The sequence below is a fragment of the Rhinatrema bivittatum genome, chromosome 5 (assembly GCF_901001135.1).
Source record: "Rhinatrema bivittatum chromosome 5, aRhiBiv1.1, whole genome shotgun sequence".
NCBI classification, from domain to species: domain Eukaryota; kingdom Metazoa; phylum Chordata; class Amphibia; order Gymnophiona; family Rhinatrematidae; genus Rhinatrema; species Rhinatrema bivittatum.
Window position 1 is genome coordinate 280,631,376 of NC_042619.1, and position 20,731 is coordinate 280,652,106.

Consider the following 20,731-nt stretch of genomic DNA (forward strand, 5'->3'; position numbering starts at 1 on the left):
TAATTGTATGCATATATCAGTTGTGCAATTTTCTAAATAGTTATTTCTATGGGTAAAGCATTACTTTACCTGTAGAAGTCCCTTTGGAAATTACCCTGCCTAAGACATATTTTTAAATAAAATTTTGTGGGTTGCAGGATGTAAACTAAATTGTAGTGTATGTTCTATCACCGATATATTTTTCAGCCAGAATTTTCTCTTGCTGCTATTTGAAATGTCTTTAGTGGTTCTCTTTACCACAGAGCAATATCAAATATCATACTTGCAATTAAAATACAAAAATGAAAAAAACAAAAGTGAGTGGTGTTTTGTTATATTAAAATAAAACCATAAATTATTTTTCAGAATGATTGCTATTATTATGGTACTTTGGAAGGAATCGAAGATTCAGTTGTGGCACTCAGTACCTGCTCTGGGCTCAGGTATGGCAGTTTTTTCACTTAGAATTTATTCGGTACAGTCTGCAAACCATTCTATAATGAGGTGTGTCAATAGTTAGGCAATTGGAATCTAGAAGATATTTGTCTTAGCCAGGGGTAGGCAAATCTGATTTGTGAGTGCTCATATAAAGATTAATTAAACAGATCTATCAATGTATCAGCACAAATTCTTTTAGCTCACTTAGGGGTCAGTTTTAAAAGCCTGGCATGGGAGATCAAGATGGCCGCCGAACTGTGAGGACGTGCAGATCGCAGCTCCTGATCCTATGAATATTTCCTCCTAGCTAACCCTCAGAAAATCTTTCCTGAATTCATTTCAAATATGCCTCATACCAAGAGGAAGGCTCGGGTACGAGAAATTACCTCCACGCCGGACTCCATGAGACAGATGAGGATCGAAGCTGCTTTCGCGTAAACGCCGACTTTGGACCCGGAAGCTGTGGTCGCTGGGGCAGGTATGGAGCAGCAGCCTAGCCCCCTGACCTTTGAAACGTCGCTGAGCCCGGGATATCCAGCAATTCCGGACCCACCAATGAGAACAACCGACATAGCGGATTCCAGTGAGAAAATTTTACTCTCTACAAACGGCACCCCGAGAGGAGAAGGAAATCTCTCCTTGATGAGCCCGAATGAAACGGGCTCCAGGGGCCGCGATAAAGAGGCTCAACAACAAGGCCCAGAAAATCAAAAGATGAGTGGTGAAGGACTTTTGGAGGTAGGAGTTGCGATGAGTAATATTTCTCTTCTCAATACTACTTCAGTCCTAGCTCCCTCTTTGGAGGAAATAAAAAACATCTTGATTGTAATGCAAAAATCCATTAACACACTAACCTTAACGGTGAAAGAAGCTATGAATAAAACTACTAAAGTGGAAGAAAAGGTGATATTGGTTGATAAAAAAACAGTAATTTTGGAAGATAAAGTGAAAGAAATGGAGAAAATACAAGGAAATCTTATAAGATCAGAGAAAATGATTCAGAATAAATTGGAGTTTCAGGAAAACCTATCTAACGGGGTCATTTTTCAAAATGCGATTAGGCGTTTTCGCATGCGTTAAGGGCTTATCGCATGCGAAAAGCCCCGTTAACGCATGCGATAGGCCCTTACCGCATGCGAAAACGTGTTTACCACATGCGATCGCACCATATCGTATGGTGCGATGCAAATTCTGAAAATAGGAGGAGTTCGGGGCGGAGAGTGGGCTGGGTTAGCCTGTCTGCGAAGAGCTATCGCACAGCCATAACGCCGATTTTAACTACACCTCTTTCGATTGCGTTAGGCTGTGCGATAGCTGCCGTGACCGTGCTGTAAGGTTTCATAGCCATTTGCGATGTCTCCCGTAAGTCCGATTTCAGCTGAATTGACAGGTTGAGAGAGAGAGAGACTTCAACCTAGCTTGATGTAGAGAGTCCATCAAGCTAGGTTGAGAGAACATTGCCCAAATCTCATCTTGGAGTGAGTTTCCTCACTCCGAAGGCCAGCAAATCTTCACAAGAGACCACTGTTCTGTTCGTAGGTATTACGTAGAATGTCAAAGTGGCCCCTAACCGCCTACACTCTTACCTAATCCCCACCTCGAGTTACTAGGTGGGCCTACCATAGGGATACAAATACCTACCTACGGGCCATGATATTATGGCCAGGCACGCTCTCTCTCTCTCTCTCTTTCTCTCTCTCTCTCTCTCTCTCAAATGGTCCCCCAGTGGTTGAATGCAGGAAATACAACAGGTCTAGCACTTATTGCAGAATCTGAAATGGTATCGCAATTTGCACTAACTTAGCTCTTCAGACAGGTAATTAGCATAAAACACACCCCTTTTGCTATCGCATGCGGTACTTACCGCATTTTGATAAATCCACCCCTAAGAGAGCAAATCTGCGTTTCTTGAACTTTCCCAAAACAAAATTACAGTCACCTATGGACTTATTGAGGAGTTATTTTGTGAACATATTAAAGTTCCCAGTGGAAAAATTCCAGTAATTGCAACAGTCTACTATCAGGTTTTGCGATCTGGTGAGAGTGAAAACTCTAAGCAGAAAGAAAAACAAGAGGAAGATACCCTAGATATTACTAACTTTTTGGAAAAGTCATTTGAAATGGATATTGCTCTTCGAGCCACATTAATGGTTCAGTTTACTTCAAGATTAGAGAGAGATAATGTTTTAAAACAGTATTTTAGATTTCAAAATGTGAAATTTTTTGGTCAGCCTATATGTATCTTCCCAGACATAGCTAGGACGACACAAATTAAGCGAAAAAATTCTTAGAAATGAGGAAGGAAGTAGTGGAGAGAGGAGCACGTTTTTTATTGCGGTTTCCCTGTCATTGCTTAATATTTCGTGGAGATGTAAAGTTTATATTTACAGACCCGGAGCAATTACGTATATATCTTGACTCCTCATCGCAATCCTAGAGAAAATCCTAAAGTAGCTGGAGCTAGGTATATTGTTGGCTTAAATCATAGATAATCAGCCTTATATTTTTGTGTAATGTTTTCCTATATTATTATCTGCTATAGTCACCCTTGATCTCCCAATATTTCTTAATATTAATAATAGTTTAATGTACATATGACCAGGCGACATAATGTATAAGTTACCCTTATATAATTGACTCTTCCAGAGTGAATCGATAAGTTTGTCTTTTTTTCTTTCTTTGTAAACCTGGGTGGAATATGTGAAACATTGAAAATATTTCTTTGTAATTAAACTAAAAACCAATAAAGATTAAAAAAAAAAAAAAAAACCTGGCATGCATCATAGCTGGGAGATACGCACAGAAGTTGGGCTGGTGCACGCTGCATAGATTTTAAAAGGCACCCACATAAGCGTGTATCTCTTGGTACACGCACAAAAATCTTTTACAAAAAAGGGGCGAGGAGTATGTAGGGCATGGGCGCTCCAGGATTTATGAATGAAACCAGCACGTAATTATTTAACTCACACAAGTGCGCTCCTGGGTTCCCGTTCCACATAACTTTACTTCTACCATGGATGGCATGTAAGTCCTAAAACAAAAACAAACTGGACTAGTCAATGAGGTTTTAAGGGTAGGGGTTAACAGGGTAAAAGGGTAAAAGGGAGGCTAATTCACGGGGAAATTAGGAAGTCCTATCCTTTACCTGGATGAACTGGGAACAAACTGGAGAAACTGGTCATTGTGTCAGAGCACATGTCTACTAAAATACCCCCACTTAAATGGTAGAGGCCGATTTGCGCGCACATGCACACTCCCATATAAATTTGTGCTCACATGTACATGCATACAGCCTATTTTATACCATGTGCGCTTATACACATCTGTTATAAAATGGCCATGTCCTTTGGTGCGAGCTGGCTTATGTGCATACATTTGTATCCATGTGCCAATATCAGTTACCATCCCTGTATTTGATTTACACCCATCTTCAGATTTACAGTACCTTTTCTGCATGGACAAGCAAATAGTAATTAGGCCCACAAGTGGATGATATCTGATGGTGTTAAGATGGAAAATCTCTCTCAGAGGTACGAAAGCAAAGTTGACATCAGTGAAGATTTTCTGTCATTTGGAACGAGATGAACAGTAAAAGAGGAGTTGATTTGTACAATGTATTCTACCTAACTTGATGCACTAACTCTACCTGGAGTTAAATGTGCCCCTCTTACAAGTGGTGTAATTAGTAAAGTTTCATATTGGTGTCTACAGAGGCGCCGCTCTCTCTCATATTGTGGTTGGTTTGGTAACATGCCTTTGGTGGATTAATCAGCAGGTGATGTGAAAATTAGCGCTGCTGTGATAAATTTATCACAGCTTGCGGAAATTACCTATGTGATGCGTGAGCAGTGAAATTAGCCTAACCATGCCTCCTGTTTTATCACGGTGCTATTTTCGCTATATTTATAGCTTTTTGATGAATCTAGGTCTAAGTTAGTCAGAAAATGACTATTTTCAATGTATTCCTTATAACATGGCTGGAAAATTTTAGGGGTTCCTAAGAGCTATCCTAAAGTTAGCCCGATAAACCAATCTGGCAAACTTTAAGATAGCTTAATTCCTTACAAAACCTAAGCAAATAAATCTCAAAAATACTAAATCTGAACAATTTCTATTCAAGATCAACAACCTAATTTTTAAGGAACTTATATCAGATTATACCATATCAAGCATATTTTAATCTATAGGCTCTTGCCTCTAATGGGCTTCAACCAGCATCATAAACCGAAGCACTCAAGCTCACGTCATGTACATTTTACCATACAGTTTAACTATCCTATTTATTTGTATTGATATTAAATAATTTCCTATTTTTAATTATTTTTTAGCCTTATGTTGTAAAACTTTATTATTCTTTTTTTTATTTATTTTTTATTCAATTTCATTTAAATCATTTTAAACAAAATATATAGATGGCAATTACAGAAAACAAATTACCAGATATTCATAACATTATATTTTATATCTGCATTTACTAAACCCATAATTGGGGGAGAGAAAAATATTGATAAAGATTCAATGAAAGAGACTTATCTACATTATTGGACTTTATTACTTCTTCCTTCATTACTCTTGTCCTGCAAAAAGGTCTCCAAATGCAAAGGATCATTAAAACTAAACTTATTCCCTTGATATGTTATAAGGCAAAGGCAAGGATATTTTAAAAAGAAACTTGCATCTAAGGCAAGTAATCTAGTCTTTAAAGAAAGAAAATGTATTCTCTTCACTTGGGTAGCTTGAGAGACATCATGGAACATTTGAAATGGTTGACCACAAAAGCTTAATTCTTTGTATCTGTAAAAGTCTCTAAATAATTTATCCTTCTCTGATTCTAACTGTAAGGAAACAAATAACGTTGATCTTTTATTAATTATACCAATGGATTCCTCTAGAAAGGTGGAGACTCCAATTGTTGAGTCCTCCAACCTCTCCTCCGCCACCTCTTTATCCCCCTTACTAATTCTCTTAGGAAAATAAAAGACCTTAGAAATTTGTGGTATATCTTTTACATCACACTGCATTATTTCTCTAAGGTATTTTAAAAACATTTCCTTGGGTGTTACGAGCGCGCGCGGGCGCGGTCGTCTCAAGCTGGTGGTGAGCCCTTGGGCCACGGCAAAAGCTAGGGAGGAGCCCCAGCCACACCTTGGGAGGTGAGCTGGGCAGGCATGGTGAGCCAGGCGGGTACAGAAGCAGGCACAGAGTCTGACCCTCAGCCGGACCTGCACGCCCATGGTGGCCAACACTGGGAAGTTGACTGATGAACGGTCCTCCGACTGTTCCCGGCCCTTTCGGACCTGCCGCTGGGAACGGCAATGGGCAGCAGGCCGGACAGAGGCGAGGGCAGACAGAGTCCTTTACACAGAAGACGTCAGACGGGGGCTGAAGCAGACATCCAAGACAGGCTGAAGCAAGACGTTGAAGAGGAGGGCTGGAAGGAGACATGGTACTGTCCAACAGGGCGCCCTACTCAGCCCACCCACGGGACTGAGTCGCGGACCACCCCGTCCCAGACGCGCCCTACACAGCCCAGGAAGGCTGGTCGCGGACCACGCTGAGGAAAGGAGGGTGCAGGAAAGGTCCAGACGAGCAGGAACTCCGATGCTGGGATACTGACATCCGAAGCCCCTTCGGCTGGCAGGCAGGGAAGCTCAAGAGCCCGGGGGACGAATCCCTCCTGTTGGCCACTCCAGGGCCCAACAGGACAGAAGGCTCAGGAGCCAGACGAGGACATCAAGGAAAAGCAGGAACTGGATCAGGACATCAGGAACACATCAAGGCAGACATCAGGAACACATCAGGTAGTGGATATCCGGACCGAGACAGGACAAGGAGCCATCAATACATGGAGGACCTGGATCGGCAAGGTTACAGACGACTGTAATGCTCAATCCGAAGGGCCCGTTGCAAATGACAAGGAAGTCCTTACATACTGGAGGTAGAAGGCAACTCCCTGGGAGGAGCTTGCCAGGACCGCCCACCGCTGGTTCTATAAATAAGGTGGAGAGCTGCGGGCCGGCCCCTAGGAGAAGGGCGTCGCCAACAGGAAGTCCAAACGCTGGCATGCAAGCCACAGGCACCGCTAGGCCTCTCAGGCCCTGGAGCAAGTCCCGGGTGGAACACAGGCGAGGCCCTGGCTTCGGAGCGGCCTCCGGAGGAAGGTGAGAGACCACCTGTAGCGCAGCAACAGGGGGGATCGTAACGTTGGGTGAGAGGAGTCTAGTCTGAGGAAAATTGACTAATCTCAGATTCTTATACTGTATCATATTTTCCAGATGTTCCAAATCTCTATGGATAGAGAGGCTATCCTTAATATGGATAGTCTCTGTATCCTGCAATAATTTCACCTTTATGTTAATTTACCCATCTCCTGTTCAATATTTGTTACTTTTTTAACCTGATCTTCAATTTGTGCCTTATTTTCATTCACAATTAAAGGTACATTTTCATTTAGTAGACATTTTCATTCACAGATGCCACCATTTTCCAAATATCTATCAACGTTACATTTTCAGGAGATTTTGAGGGCCATTGTTCTGGCCTCATCAATTTTCCTGAAGATGATAAATTTTTGATAGGCGTTGAACCACCTATCATAATATCTGCTGATGCTAAGCAGACCTCCCTTCCAGATGGGCTGCTTGCTTCAGCCTTATCCAGAGATACTGGAGACAGTGCCATTGGCTGAGGTGGAAGTACCAGTCCCTCACCGGGGCTTAGGGAAGCTGAGAAATGCTCCCCTGAACTTTCCCCTAGTGGCGTTTCAACCCTTCGATAGACGTGGTCATCCATCGGACCTCTAGCTGTTATCGGGGATACAGGAAAATTCTTCACTTTTCTCTTTCTCCCCATATGCTTATCTGGGGAAAAAGAGTAAGGCAAAGTCTCCAACTATCCACCCAAACTATAGTCTCACAGACTTACCAGACTTATCCGGATTAAGCCAGACAAAGCCGCGCGCCCCAAAACTTTATTATTCTTACTATTTCCTTCAAAACTAGATTTGCTTATCTTTGTTAACTTGCTCTTTTCAAACAAGTGCTCAACATAAATCCTAACATTGACAATGTTTCGGCATGCTCCCATTCTTTCTTCAGGGGAATTTCTGGACTCTACAAAAAAGTACAACTTGATCGTCCAGACCAACAAACAGGTAGCCATGTGGTACCTCAACAAACATGGAGGGATGTGATCGTTCCTGTTTTGTCAGGAGGCAGTCGAGATCTGGTCGTGGGCTCTGTCCCAGAACATACCTCTGAGCCAGGTACCTGCTGGGCAAGCAAATGCACTGGCAGACGACCTAAGTCGTTCCTTCCAGCTGCATAAGTGGTCCCTGAAGCAGGAGGTAGCGGACTGGATCTTAAGGTGTGGGGAACTCTGGACATGGACCTCTTTACTTCCCCTTACAACAAGAAAGTAGGCCAGTTCTACTCCCTAGCTGGGGGGAATGACAGGACGGTGTCGGAAACCTTTGCCCACCACCGGAGCAAGGGCCTCTTGTACGCCTATCATCCACTTCCCCTGGTGTACAAGACACTCCTGAAGCTCCAGCAGGACCGGGGGACCATGATTCTCATCACACCTTATTGGCCCCAGCAGATATGGTTTCTGCTTCTGCAGGATCTTTCCCTGCGGAAACTGATTCATCTAAGTACGTTCCCGGACCTCCTAACGCAAGATCGGAGGAGGGTGTTTCAACCCAACTTCCAGGCTTTGGCCCTCATGGCTTGGATGTTGAAAGAGTGACCTTGCAGTCCCTGAATCTCTTGGAGGGAGTGTCTCAGGTCCTACTGGAGTTCAGAAAGCTTTCCACTAGGAAGTCTTATGACCTGAAGTGGAAAAGATTTTTGGTGTGGTGTGACAACCGAGGATTGAACCCGTTCTCGTGCTTCACCTCCAAGCTGCTGGATTACCTGCTGCACCTCTTGGACACTGGCTTGAAAACCACCTCTGTGAGGGTGCATCTCAGTGCAATTGGATGCTATCACCAAGGGGTGGATGGATCGCCCATCTCAGCACAGCCTGTTGCGAGTTGTTTCATGTGGGGTCTGCTCCAATTAAACCCCTCAGGCCCCTTGCTGTTACCTCTACATGGTCTTGGCCCACCTGAAGAGGACTCCCTTTGAGCCTTTGCAGTCTTGTGACCTGAAGTACCTGACCTGGAAAGTTTATACTTCACCTCAGCATGCCGGGTCAGTGAACTTCAGGCGCTAGTGTCATATCCACACTACACGAAGTTCTTTCACGATCGGGTGGTTCTTCGCACCTCACCTGAAGTACCTACCAAAGGTGGTGACTGATTTCCACTTTAATCAGTCCACCGTCTTACTAACCTTCTTCCCTAAGGCTCATTTGCAGAGGGGTGACTCACTTCTTATGTTCTGGCAGACTCTATAGCAGAGGTATGGAGTAAAGACCTGGATGAACATCTTACCAAAAATGATATATTGGAGGGACTGAAATTTATAAATGCAGCTACGGAGTCCATGAAGATAAAAGAAATGCAAATTAAGATGGCATATAGGATATACTGGTGGCCAGTCAAAGCATATAAGGCACGTATTGCTCATATAGATTGCAGCTTGAAATGTAAAAATCCAAAGGCTACATTCCTACATTGTCTCTGGGAAGGTACCAACATAATGTGGTTTTGTCCTCCAGACACACTGCAACTGCGAATTAAAGTGGTCAGCCAGCTTCTGCCTGCTGGGAGTACAAGGAGAGAAGACCCCATACCTGAAAACCCATAAGCCTCTTTTGTTAAAGGCGGTTCTTATGATGAAGAAACTATGCCCAGTGTGGGCATAGTTTCCGCCAGTGGCTGGCAGAAACTATGCCCACACTGGGAATGTGGAAAGGCAATATACTAGAATTACTGCTATTGGAAGCAAAATCAGTGGATCCCCTGGCTGTAAAGTCCAAGCAAAAATGTTTAGACATCTGATCTCCCATGCTCCAGTTAATACCTAAGAGTCGTGCAGACATATTTAAAGTGATGGGGTGAGGAAACTACCAAAGTCCTAGGTTCTGGAAGATTAGGGCATAGAAGATGTGCTAGGGTCTTGCCCATAGTTTCTGCTGTGTACTGTTTGTGAATGTACTAACTCTGCTGGGAGTAACTGCACTAATAAGCTGGTGGTCAAGGTCAAAAGGGGGAAGGTGGGGGAAAGGACAATAAGGATGGGATTGATAGTTTCCTGACTACTGTAATCTGAAGATGTATAAATGTTATGTCTCTGAAAAGCCGATAAAAAGATTATACAAAAAAAAAAAGGTTCAGGACAAACTCCTAGCCTTTGGCAGAAGCTAGGGAATCACAAAAATGCCTCGCTGTAGTTTCTGCTCATTTAAGGAATGCTCATACCCAGCAATATCCTTCAGGATGTGCATGTTTACACTCTCTGCACAATGATTATCTTTCAATCCATAGGATTTATCATCAGTTTCTTAAAATCCAACATGCAGTTGACACATATTGTATAAATGGACTTCATAGGAACTCACCTAGAACCACACAGGGAAAAAACGATGCAAACAAAATAATCCTAACTCATTCCAGATATAGGAAAGTTTCAGTCTGTTTCTTCACTTTATTTATTTATTTATTTATTTATTTATTTAACATTTTTCTATACCGAACTTCATGACAAGCTTCATATCAGACCGGTTTACATCAAACTTGGGGATTAACTGAACAAAACCATATAACAGGAAGGCCGAAGCGCAGTTACAAATAACAGGGAGGGTGAACTTGGGGGCTAGGATAGCCAGGAAATAAAGGACAGAAAAAACTGGAGGATGCGAACGTATGTCTATACAGTGGTTGGGTCGGTCATTTAGTCTATTGGGCTGAATGAAAGTACTGTTGCAATGTTAGGCTTAAGGGAAGACTTGGAGGAAAAGCCAGGTCTTGAGTTTTTTTCGGAAGGTAATCAGGCAGGGTTCCAGTATTAGGTCGGTCGGCAGGTTGTTCCAGATGATGGGGCCTGCTGTGGAGAATGCCCATTCTTTCGTAGCAGTTAGACGAGAGGATTTGGTTGGGGGGACTTGAAGGGTTCCTTTGTGTGCCGTTCTGATAGGTCTTGCAGATGTGTATAGTTTGAGTGGGAGCTGCAGGTCTAGCGGTAGTTGGTTGTGTATGGATTTGTGGATAATGGTGAGTGCTTTGTGCAAAATTCTGTATTTAATAGGTAGCCAGTGTAGGTTTCTAAGTATAGGAGTGATGTGAGTTCTCCGGTTGGTGTTGGTTAATATCCTGGCTGCTGAGTTCTGGAGCATTTGTAGAGGTTTGATGGCAGAGATCGGGAGTCCTAAGAGGAGAGTGTTACAGTAGTCAGTTTTGGAGAATAATTGTTGACTGAAGGACAGTTCTGAAGTCTTGGAGATGGAGAAGGGGTTTGAGTCTTTTCATTATTTGAAGCTTGACGAAACAATCCTTTGTAATCTTATTGATTGATTTTTTTAGGTTCAAATGGTTATCAATGATGACTCCTAAATCTCTAACTTGAGTGGCTTGAGGAATAGAGGTTGTCTGATCATGGCTTGTAGAATGGTCGGTGGAGATATGAAGGATTTCTGTTTTGGCTGCATTGAGAACCAAGTTCAGGCTGGTGAGTAAGTGGTTGATGGACTTAAAACAATTCTCCCAGTAGGAGAGCATTTTTGGAAGGGATTCTTTTATAGGGATCAGGATCTGAACGTCTTCAGCATATAAGTAGTGAATTAGGTTAAGGTTAGTGAGAAGCTGGCAAAGAGGCAGTAGGTAGATATTGAAGAGGGTGGGGGATAGAGAGGAGCCTTGGGGAACACCTAGAGTAGATTTGAAGTTGGGAGATTCTTTATTCATGAAAATACTAGGTCATATGTAGAGACCTTCATTTTTGTTTTGGGGTGTTTTTTTTATTTTTCTTGGGAATTTTATTAGGGTTTATTATGACAAGAACAAAAACTGGAGAAAATTAGTGGGAAAAAAATTACTTATTTTCCAGTTAAATATCAGAGTATATTTTGGTGGACAGAAGTCAGGACAGTTAAAAAAAACCCCATAAATAAATAGAATTACTATCCTTTGGTGTAGAAATGAAACAGACAGACCTGTAAGCACTTATGCCACCATGCATTAATAGATCCTCAAAAGATAATATTTTTCACGCTCCTTTTGCTTTTTCATTATCTCCCTTCTTTCCAAATCTCTCTTTATCACCCTGTCCCCCAAGTAGGGTTGCCAACTAGCTCCAGATTTTCAGGGCAGGTTGATCCAGTCCTACCTCCATGAATCCATCCCCAAAAATGTTCCTTCTCTTTCACAAAGCTCCCTCTCTTCCCTCAATACTTCCTCCCCTACCAAAAGAATCACTTTCTTCTCTTCTCCACCACAGAATCTCTATCTCCAACCCACCCAAAACAACTTTACCAGTGGCTCCAGGCTCCTGCTCCTTCCAGGAGCATGATAATATTGTGGCTGCTACGATCTGCAGTGCATTTGTGTCTGCACAGAGCCAGAGAGTGTGTCAGGAAGTAATTCTGGTGAGGAGGGGAGGGGGGCCATTTCAAATGCCTCATCACATTAGCAGCACTGGACAGGATAATCTGTGCTTTGGCTAGGTGGGAAGGGGTAGGACGTAGAGACATGTTATTTTAGCTGCTTGGAAGGGTGGGAGTTTAAATGCTTATGCATGGCACTGGAGAGCAAATGCTTTCACCGGTGTGTGTGTGTGTGTGTGTGTGGTTGGGGGGGGGGGTGCGGAGGGCAGAACATGAAATACAGCATCCTGTACCAACATCCGTCAGTAGCTGAAGGTGCTTAAATGCAACGGCAGCTCTTCAATTGGCATAAAATTAGGGTAAAAATTGGTTTAAATAGATTTTCACTTTTGGAAAAATCCGGGAATTTTTTAAAAGAAGGATCCTAGCCATAAAGCAGCAGCAATGTTACACCATTTGCACATCTGCATATGAGACAAGCCCAATAATACTTGAAATTCTAGTGCAAGAATGGTCAACTCTGGTTCTCAAGAGCCACAAATAGTTGTGGTTTTCAGTCTGTTCACCATGAATATGCATGAGACATATTTGCATAGGCTGCTTCCATTATATGCAAATATATGTCATGTATATTTGTTGTGGATATCATGAAACCAGACCTGTTTGAGGCTCTTGCGGGCCAGAGTTGGCCACCTCTGTTCCAGTGGAACCAGCATCTACAATTGCTATTGCACAAGGTACATATCTCCAGTACTGTCATCCCTTTTCTAATCTGGTGGAAAAATCTTTCAAATCTGTTGTGAGAATATTTTTTTTCACCAGCCTAAGTTTCAATATATGATAACCACAGGTGCATCCAATCGTGGATGAGGAGACCATCTGACCAATCTTTGATCTCAGGAAACTTGAACTGCACAGGAACCATTGCTCCACATTTGGAGTTGAAAACAGTCTTCGGTACTTTGGAAGTGTTTATTCACCGGTTAAAAGGGAATGTTGTATTAATATAAACAGACAACTAAGCAATGTTCCCTCTAGGAATTGGTTTTCTGTGTGCAAAAATTTTTTGTTTCATTACTTAGTGAGCACTACTTTCTTTGATGCAAAAAGCCTATCAATTTAATGTTCATAGCAACCCAATCCTGAGAGGGATTATTGGAGCATCATGCACACAAACTTACTCACATACATACACACGCTCACGCGCACACACACACGCTCACGCGCACACACACACACACTTGCATATTCACTCTCATACATGCATACATACTCAATCTCACAAATACACACTCACTTTCATTCTTCTCATTCACTCCCCAGACTCTCATGCACACTCACTCAATTCTCTTCTTCCACATATATACACACACTCATCTCAGTAACATGCAATCCCTTCACTGCCAAACCTTTCAAGAAGTAACACAAACCCTCAGGACTCAGCCTTAGCTATGAAATGGCAGAAATGCAAATATAATACTATGTCTTAGAAAACTAATACTCCACCTATTGGGTTAACAGAACAAAGCCCTACAGAAAAACTGTATGCCCGCAGAAATACTGCACCTCAGTTACACATGCAGAACCCAGACAGACCATTACCTAATGCAGAATAAGTGACTAAAATTTAGAAACAGAAGCATACAGACAAAAATAAAATGGAAAGCATGAGAAACCAGAATCTGCAAAGTGGAGCATTGAAGAAGGAACAAAATACAAATATATAATGCACATTTCCAAAGAACATATGCCGATAGCTATTAATTCAAAATACATTTTTTTTTACCTTTGTTGTCTGATTTTTTTTCCCCTGTTCCCTTTCTTGGTCTTTTCTCAATTCCTTTTTCAGGGTCTATTTTTTATTTTCTTTCTGTTTTTTTCTTTCTCCGTCTTCTTCCCTTCCTCTCTCCATTCACATCTACACACTGGTAATCACAGACACAGGCTGTCACTCAGCCACACACACACTCAGGCTCTCACCCAGTCAACCCACACCCACACAGGCTCTCAAACCCCATCTCCATACACATAGCCTCTCTTACACACACAGCCTCTCACCCACCCACAGGCTCTTACCTTCCCCCTCACCCACAGGCAATCACACATACACCCCCAGCCTCAGGCTCTCACCCATCCACTTATCCTTTCTCACACATACAGCCACACATCCTCTCACCCACACATACGCAGAATCTCACCCACCCAGGTAGTCATCCACACATATGCATACACACAGCCTGGTTCTCACCCTCATACTTAGGTATTCATCCACCCCCTCCCTCACACAGACATATACACACAAGTAGTCACTACCCCTCCACACAGGCTCTTACCCAGCCAAACACAAACAGGGCCTGGGCCTCGTCTTCAGCCATCAGTAGGATGGGGTCTGCTGGCAGCCATTGTATCCTCCTCCTCTTTTCGGTCACCAATGGGATGGGTTCCACTGGCAGCCATCGCATCCTCTTCCTTTTTTCGGCTCCACAGTAGCCTGCCGATATGAGAGGTGGGCAGCAGCAGCAGTTGCATTTATGCTAATGTTTTCTCCTGCTACTGCGGGGCTAATCTCATGGTAAAAACTTCAAGATTGGCGCTGAGGCAGTAAAAGATGACATATGGATAAACACGACTCTTGATGCTCGGGATGGAATGATGCCACTGATTAGATCAGGCAGGGGTTTGGTTAATCTCTTCCCAATCTGATCCCTGTACTGGGAGCGGGGAGTGGAGTAAAAGCTTGTCACAGCCACGCATGAGCACAGCTTAGAGGGAACAGGGCAACCAACTAGCAATGTACCACATCAACAAACATGGAGGAACAGATTCTTTCAACCTTTTCCAAGATGTCTGCAAGATATTGGAATGGGTAATTTTGCAAAAAAATATATCTGATGGCTGTCTAGCTTCTTGGAAACCAAAACTAGATAGCCAACATATTAAGTCACCAGCTACAACATCACATTTCTTTAGACTAATGTGTAGCCAAACAACAGTTCAATTAGGAGAACTCCTAATTGAATGGATCTCTTTGTGGTCCCATTCAAAAGTTCCCAACTACTGTTTAGAAAAGTAAGCAAAAAAAGGTCTAGTGACAGATGCTTTCATTCCTATGGCATCAAGAACAACTTTATGCATTTCTCCCGATTATTCTCATAGTCAATTTAAATAAAAAAAGTTAAGAAAAGAATGGCTTAATGATTTTGATAGTCCCTTTCTGACCACATCAAGTTTGGATTTTATGACCAACACTTTGCTGTTCAGTAACAAATAAGGTTAAAGATTCCCATCTCTGACCACTTACTTCAAGGGAATCTCCTCCACATGAACCTTAAGTCTTTGGTTCTAATTGCTTATATGTTGTATCACCTTGAATTTTCGATTCCCTTGCCTAAGAAAATGAGTATGGTTATTCTAGCATCAAGAAAATGCTCCATTAGAGGATATAATTTTATTTTCAACTTTTTTATTAGGTGAAAAAAAAAGAACAAACATATCCTTCAGGTACATTGATTCTTGTGTACCCTGAAGGCAATAGGAAGCAAAACGTTATTTTTCAATATTTCTGCAACCTCTCTTCTCCTACCCCCTCCCCCACTCCTTCTCTATATTATCATATAGAATAACCTTAGACATTACTAAATCCCCCTCTCCTCCCCTCTTAAATACCCAATCCTTAAGTCCATAAATCCAGAACCATGCTGACTTTATTCAGTTTAAAGATTATATGCATGGATAACCTCTATGTAGTCACAGACCACTATTTAATATCAGACTTCACACTCTAGGAGACAGTGCCTGGATATACTTCTTCCAAATTGTCATAATCAAATTTCATTGCAAAAAGTGTATTTTAAGGCCATATTCTCCATTTGCATAATATTATGCAACAAGTTTTCTCCATTGCCAAAGGATGGTGCATTTTCATCTTTTCAACATACAAGGATAGTCCTCTTGCCTACAATATAGGCTTTACAAACAAACAGTCCTATCACCATCATCTTAAAAAAATGCTTGGGAGAAATTGTTCAAATAGCATAGCTGCTGGGGAGTATGGAATGTCATTGCTGTTAATGCTTGATATAGAACTAGCTATCTTGACCCACAGCCAATGGAATTTTGAACATGATCAAAAAACATACAAAAATATACCCACTTCTACTCCACAATGTCCACAGAGATCATTGTGAGAAAATCCAGTCTTATCTGCTTGGGCCTGCAAAACATATGCCTTCCTCAGAAAATTATATTGCAGCTCTCTAACGTATATGTTAGAGGAAAGTTTCTTCAGATATTTAAAACAAGATCTCACTGTTATTTCTGTAATGGTGAAGTTTCCATCATTCTTCTATCTATTCAGCAAAGGCTCAAAACTCATCTTTGGGGTACATTTTTGCAGTGCCTTGTATAATCTGGACATAGATAATTTTTTTAATATATCTAGTTTAAATAAGTCCTCCATGGACTCCACTAAAGAAGAATCCAAGTCATTTGCAGGCAGTGAGGAGATATAATGCTTTAGTTGCGTATAAGAGAAATAACTATTATCATTCAAATCATATTGTCGTTTCAGTTCCTGAAAAGAAAACATTTTATCCCCTACACCCATTACGTGTTGCACTTGAGTTATATTATTCCTCTTCCATCTTCAGAAATTAGTTCCAGGCAAGAAATCAGGATTCTCTTGTATTGGTACAAATTGAGTATAGGATGGTGAATTCTGAAACAAAATTTAACTCATGTCCACTTAAGGAGTGATATCATAAAAACATAAGAACATAAGAAAATGCCATACTGGGTCAGACCAAGGGTCCATCAAGCCCAGTATCCTGTTTCCAACAGTGGCCAATCCTGCCATAAGAACCTGGCAAGTACCCAAAAACTAAGTCTATTCCATGTAACCATTGCTAATGGCAGTGGCTATTCTCTAAGTGAACTTAATAGCAGGTAATGGACTTCTCCTCCAAGAACTTATCCAATCCTTTTTTAAACACAGCTATACTAACTGCACTAACCACATCCTCTGGCAACAAATTCCAGAGTTTAATTGTGCGTTGAGTAAAAAAGAACTTTCTCCGATTAGTTTTAAATGGTGCCCCATGCTAACTTCATGGAGTGCCCCCTAGTCTTTCTACTATCCGAAAGAGTAAATAACCGATTCACATCTACCCGTTCTAGACCTCTCATGATTTTAAACACCTCTATCATATCCCCCCTCAGTCGTCTCTTCTCCAAGCTGAAAAGTCCTAACCTCTTTAGTCTTTCCTCATAGAGAAGTTGTTCCATTCCCCTTATCATTTTGGTAACCCTTCTCTGTACCTTCTCCATCGCAATTATATCTTTTTTGAGATGCGGCGACCAGATTTGTACACAGTATTCAAGGTGTGGTCTCACCATGGAGCGATACAGAGGCATTATGACATTTTCCATTTTATTCACCATTCCCTTTCTAATAATTCCCAACATTCTGTTTGCTTTTTAGACTGCCGCAGCACACTGTACCGACGATTTCAATGTGTTATCCACTATGACACCTAGATCTCTTTCTTGGGTTGTAGCACCTAATATGGAACCCAACATTGTGTAATTATTAGCATGGGTTATTTTTTCCCTATATGCATCACCTTACACTTATCCACATTAAATTTCATCTGCCATTTGGATGCCCAATTTTCCAGTCTCACAAGGTCTTCCTGCAATTTATCACAATCTGCTTGTGATTTAACTACTCTGAACAATTTTGTGTCATCTGCAAATTTGATTATCTCACTCGTCGTATTTCTTTCCAGATCATTTATAAATATATTGAAAAGTAAGGGTCCCAATACAGATCCCTGAGGCAACTCCACTGTCCACTCCCTTCCACTGAGAAAATTGTCCATTTAATCCTACTCTCTGTTTCCTGTCTTTTAGCCAGTTTGCAATCCACAAAAGGACATCGCCACCTATCCCATGACTTTTTACTTTTCCTAGAAGCCTCTCATGAGGAACTTTGTCAAACGCCTTCTGAAAATCCAAGTATACTATATCTACCGGTTCACCTTTATCCACATGTTTATTAACTCCTTCAAAAAAGTGAAACAGATTTGTGAGGCAAGACTTGCCCTGGGTAAAGCCATGCTGACTTTGTTCCATTAAACCATGTCTTTCTATATGTTCTGTTATTTTGATGTTTAGAACACTTTCCACTATTTTTCCTGGCACTGAAGTCAGGCTAACCGGTCTGTAGTTTCCCGGATCGCCCCTGGAGCCCTTTTAAATATTGGGGTTACATTTGCTATCCTCCAGTCTTCAGGTACAATGGATGATTTTAATGATAAGTTACAAATTTTTACTAATAGGTCTGAAATTTCATTTTTTAGTTCCTTCAGAACTCTGGGGTGTATTCCATCCGGTCCAGGTGATTTACTACTCTTCAGTTTGTCAATCAGGCCTACCACATCTTCTAGGTTCACCGTGATTTGATTCAGTTCATCTGAATCATTACCCATGAAAACCTTCTCCATTACGGGTACCTCCCCAACATCCTCTTCAGTAAACAATGAAGCAAAGAAATCATTTAATCTTTCCGCGATGGCCTTATCTTCTCTAAGTGCCCCTTTAACCCCTCGATCATCTAACGGTCCAACTGACTCCCTCACAGGCTTTCTGCTTCTGATATATTTTAAAAAGTTTTTACTGTGAGTTTTTGCCTCTACAGTCAACTTCTTTTCAAATTCTCTCTTAGCCTGACTTATCAATGTCTTACATTTAACTTGCCAACGTTTATGCTTTATCCTATTTTCTTCTGTTGGATCCTTCTTCCAATTTTTGAATGAAGATCTTTTGGCTAAAATAGCTTCTTTCACCTCCCCTTTTAACCATGCCGGTAATTGTTTTGCCTTCTTTCCACCTTTCTTAATGTGTGGAATACATCTGGACTGAGCTTCTAGAATGGTATTTTTTAACAATGACCATGCCTCTTGGACATTTTTTACTTTTGTAGCTGCTCCATTCAGTTTTTTTCTAACAATTTTTCTCATTTTATCAAAGTTTCCCTTTTGAAAGTTTAGCAAAAGAGCCTTTAGATTTGCACACTGTTCCTTTTCAGTCATTAAATCAAATTTGATCATATTATAATCACTATTGCCAAGCGGCCCCACCACCGTTACCTCTCTCACCAAGTCCTGTGCTCCACTGAGAATTAGATCTAAAATTGCTCCCTCTCTCGTCGGTTCCTGAACCAATTGCTCATAAAGCTATCATTTATTCCATCCAGGAACGTTATCTCTCTAGCGTGACCCGATGATACATTTACCCAGTCTATATTGGGGTAATTGAAGTCTCCCATTATTACTGCACTACCAATTTGGTTAGCTTCCCTAATTTCTCTTAGCATTTCACTGTCCATCTCACCATCTTGACCAGGTGGACGGTAGTATACCCCTATCACTATAGTCTTCCCTGACACACAAGGGATTTCTTCCCATAAAGATTCAATTTTGTATTTAGTCTCATGCAGGATGTTTATCCTGTTGGACTCTATGCCATCCCAGACATAAAGTGCCACACCTCCTCCCGAGTGCTCCTCTCTGTCATTGCGATATAATTTGTACCCTGGTATAGCACTGTCCCATTGGTTATCCTCTTTCCACCATGTCTCTGAGATGCCAATTAAGTCTATGTCATCATTTACTGCTATACATTCTAATTCTCCCATCTTACTTCTTAGACTTCTGGCATTAGCATACAAACATTTCAAAGTTTGTTTTTTGTTTGTATTTTCCTTCTGCTTTTTAATTGATAGGGATAAGTTAGAATTTTTTAGCTCAGGGGAGTTTTTAGTTACAGGCACTTGGACTACTTTTCTAATTATTGGAACCTCACTGTCGGGATGCCCTAATTCTAATGCATCATTAGTATCCTTTAAAGATACCTCTCTCCGAACCATGCGCTGCTGAGAGACTGTCGGCTTTCCCCTTTGTTCTAGTTTAAAAGCTGCTCTATCTCCTTTTTAAAGGTTAGCGCCAGCAGTCTGGTTCCACCCTGGTTAAGGTGGAGCCCATCCCTTCGGAAGAGACTCCCCCTTCCCCAAAAGGTTCCCCAGTTCCTAACAAAACTGAATCCCTCTTCCTTGCACCATCGTCTCATCCACGCATTGAGACTCCGGAGCTCTGCCTGCCTCTGGTGACCTGCACGTGGAACAGGGAGCATTTCAGAGAATGCTACCCTGGAGGTTCTGGATTTAATCTTTCTACCTAAGAGCCTAAATTTGGCTTCCAGAACCTCCCTCCCACATTTTCCTATGTCGTTGGTGCCCACAATTACCACGGCAGCCGGCTCCTCCCCAGCACTGTCTAAAATCCTATCTAGGTGACGCGTGAGGTCCGCCACCTTCGCACCAGGTAGGCATGTTACCAGGCGATCCTCACGCCCACCAGCCACCCAGCTATCTACATTCCTAATAATCGAATCACCAACTATGACGGCCGACCTAACCCTTCCCTCCTGGGCAGTAGGCCTTGGGGAGTTATCCCAGGACAAGCAGGATGCTAGTCCTCACATATGGGTGACATCGGTAATGGAGCCCTATGTACGGAAAAACTTCTTTAAAAGTTTCCATGAAACTTTTGACTGGCACCAGAGTGCCTACTGAGCATGCCCAGCATGCCATGATATTCCCTGCCACAGGGGTCTCCCTTCAGTCTTCTTTTTTCCGCGAAGCACTTAGCATCGCGGTATAATTGGAGTCCTGAGGTTAATTCACCACCTTAAAAAAGTTTAGCTTTTTCGGAAAAAAATTAATTCCACCGCAAGGGTTTCCCTTCGATAACACCGCGGTAACTTTTTTTCC

General features: G+C 41.9%; 1 protein-coding gene across 1 annotated transcript in view; it reads left to right on the forward strand.

Moving 5' to 3' along the window:
• LOC115092769 (disintegrin and metalloproteinase domain-containing protein 9-like) overlaps nucleotides 1-20,731 on the forward strand; it is a 461,831-nt gene that overhangs the window by 122,158 nt on the left and 318,942 nt on the right. The window contains exon 5 of the mRNA XM_029604072.1: nucleotides 346-422. Coding sequence (XP_029459932.1) covers nucleotides 346-422 — 77 coding nt within the window. The remainder of the gene's footprint in view (nucleotides 1-345; nucleotides 423-20,731) is intronic.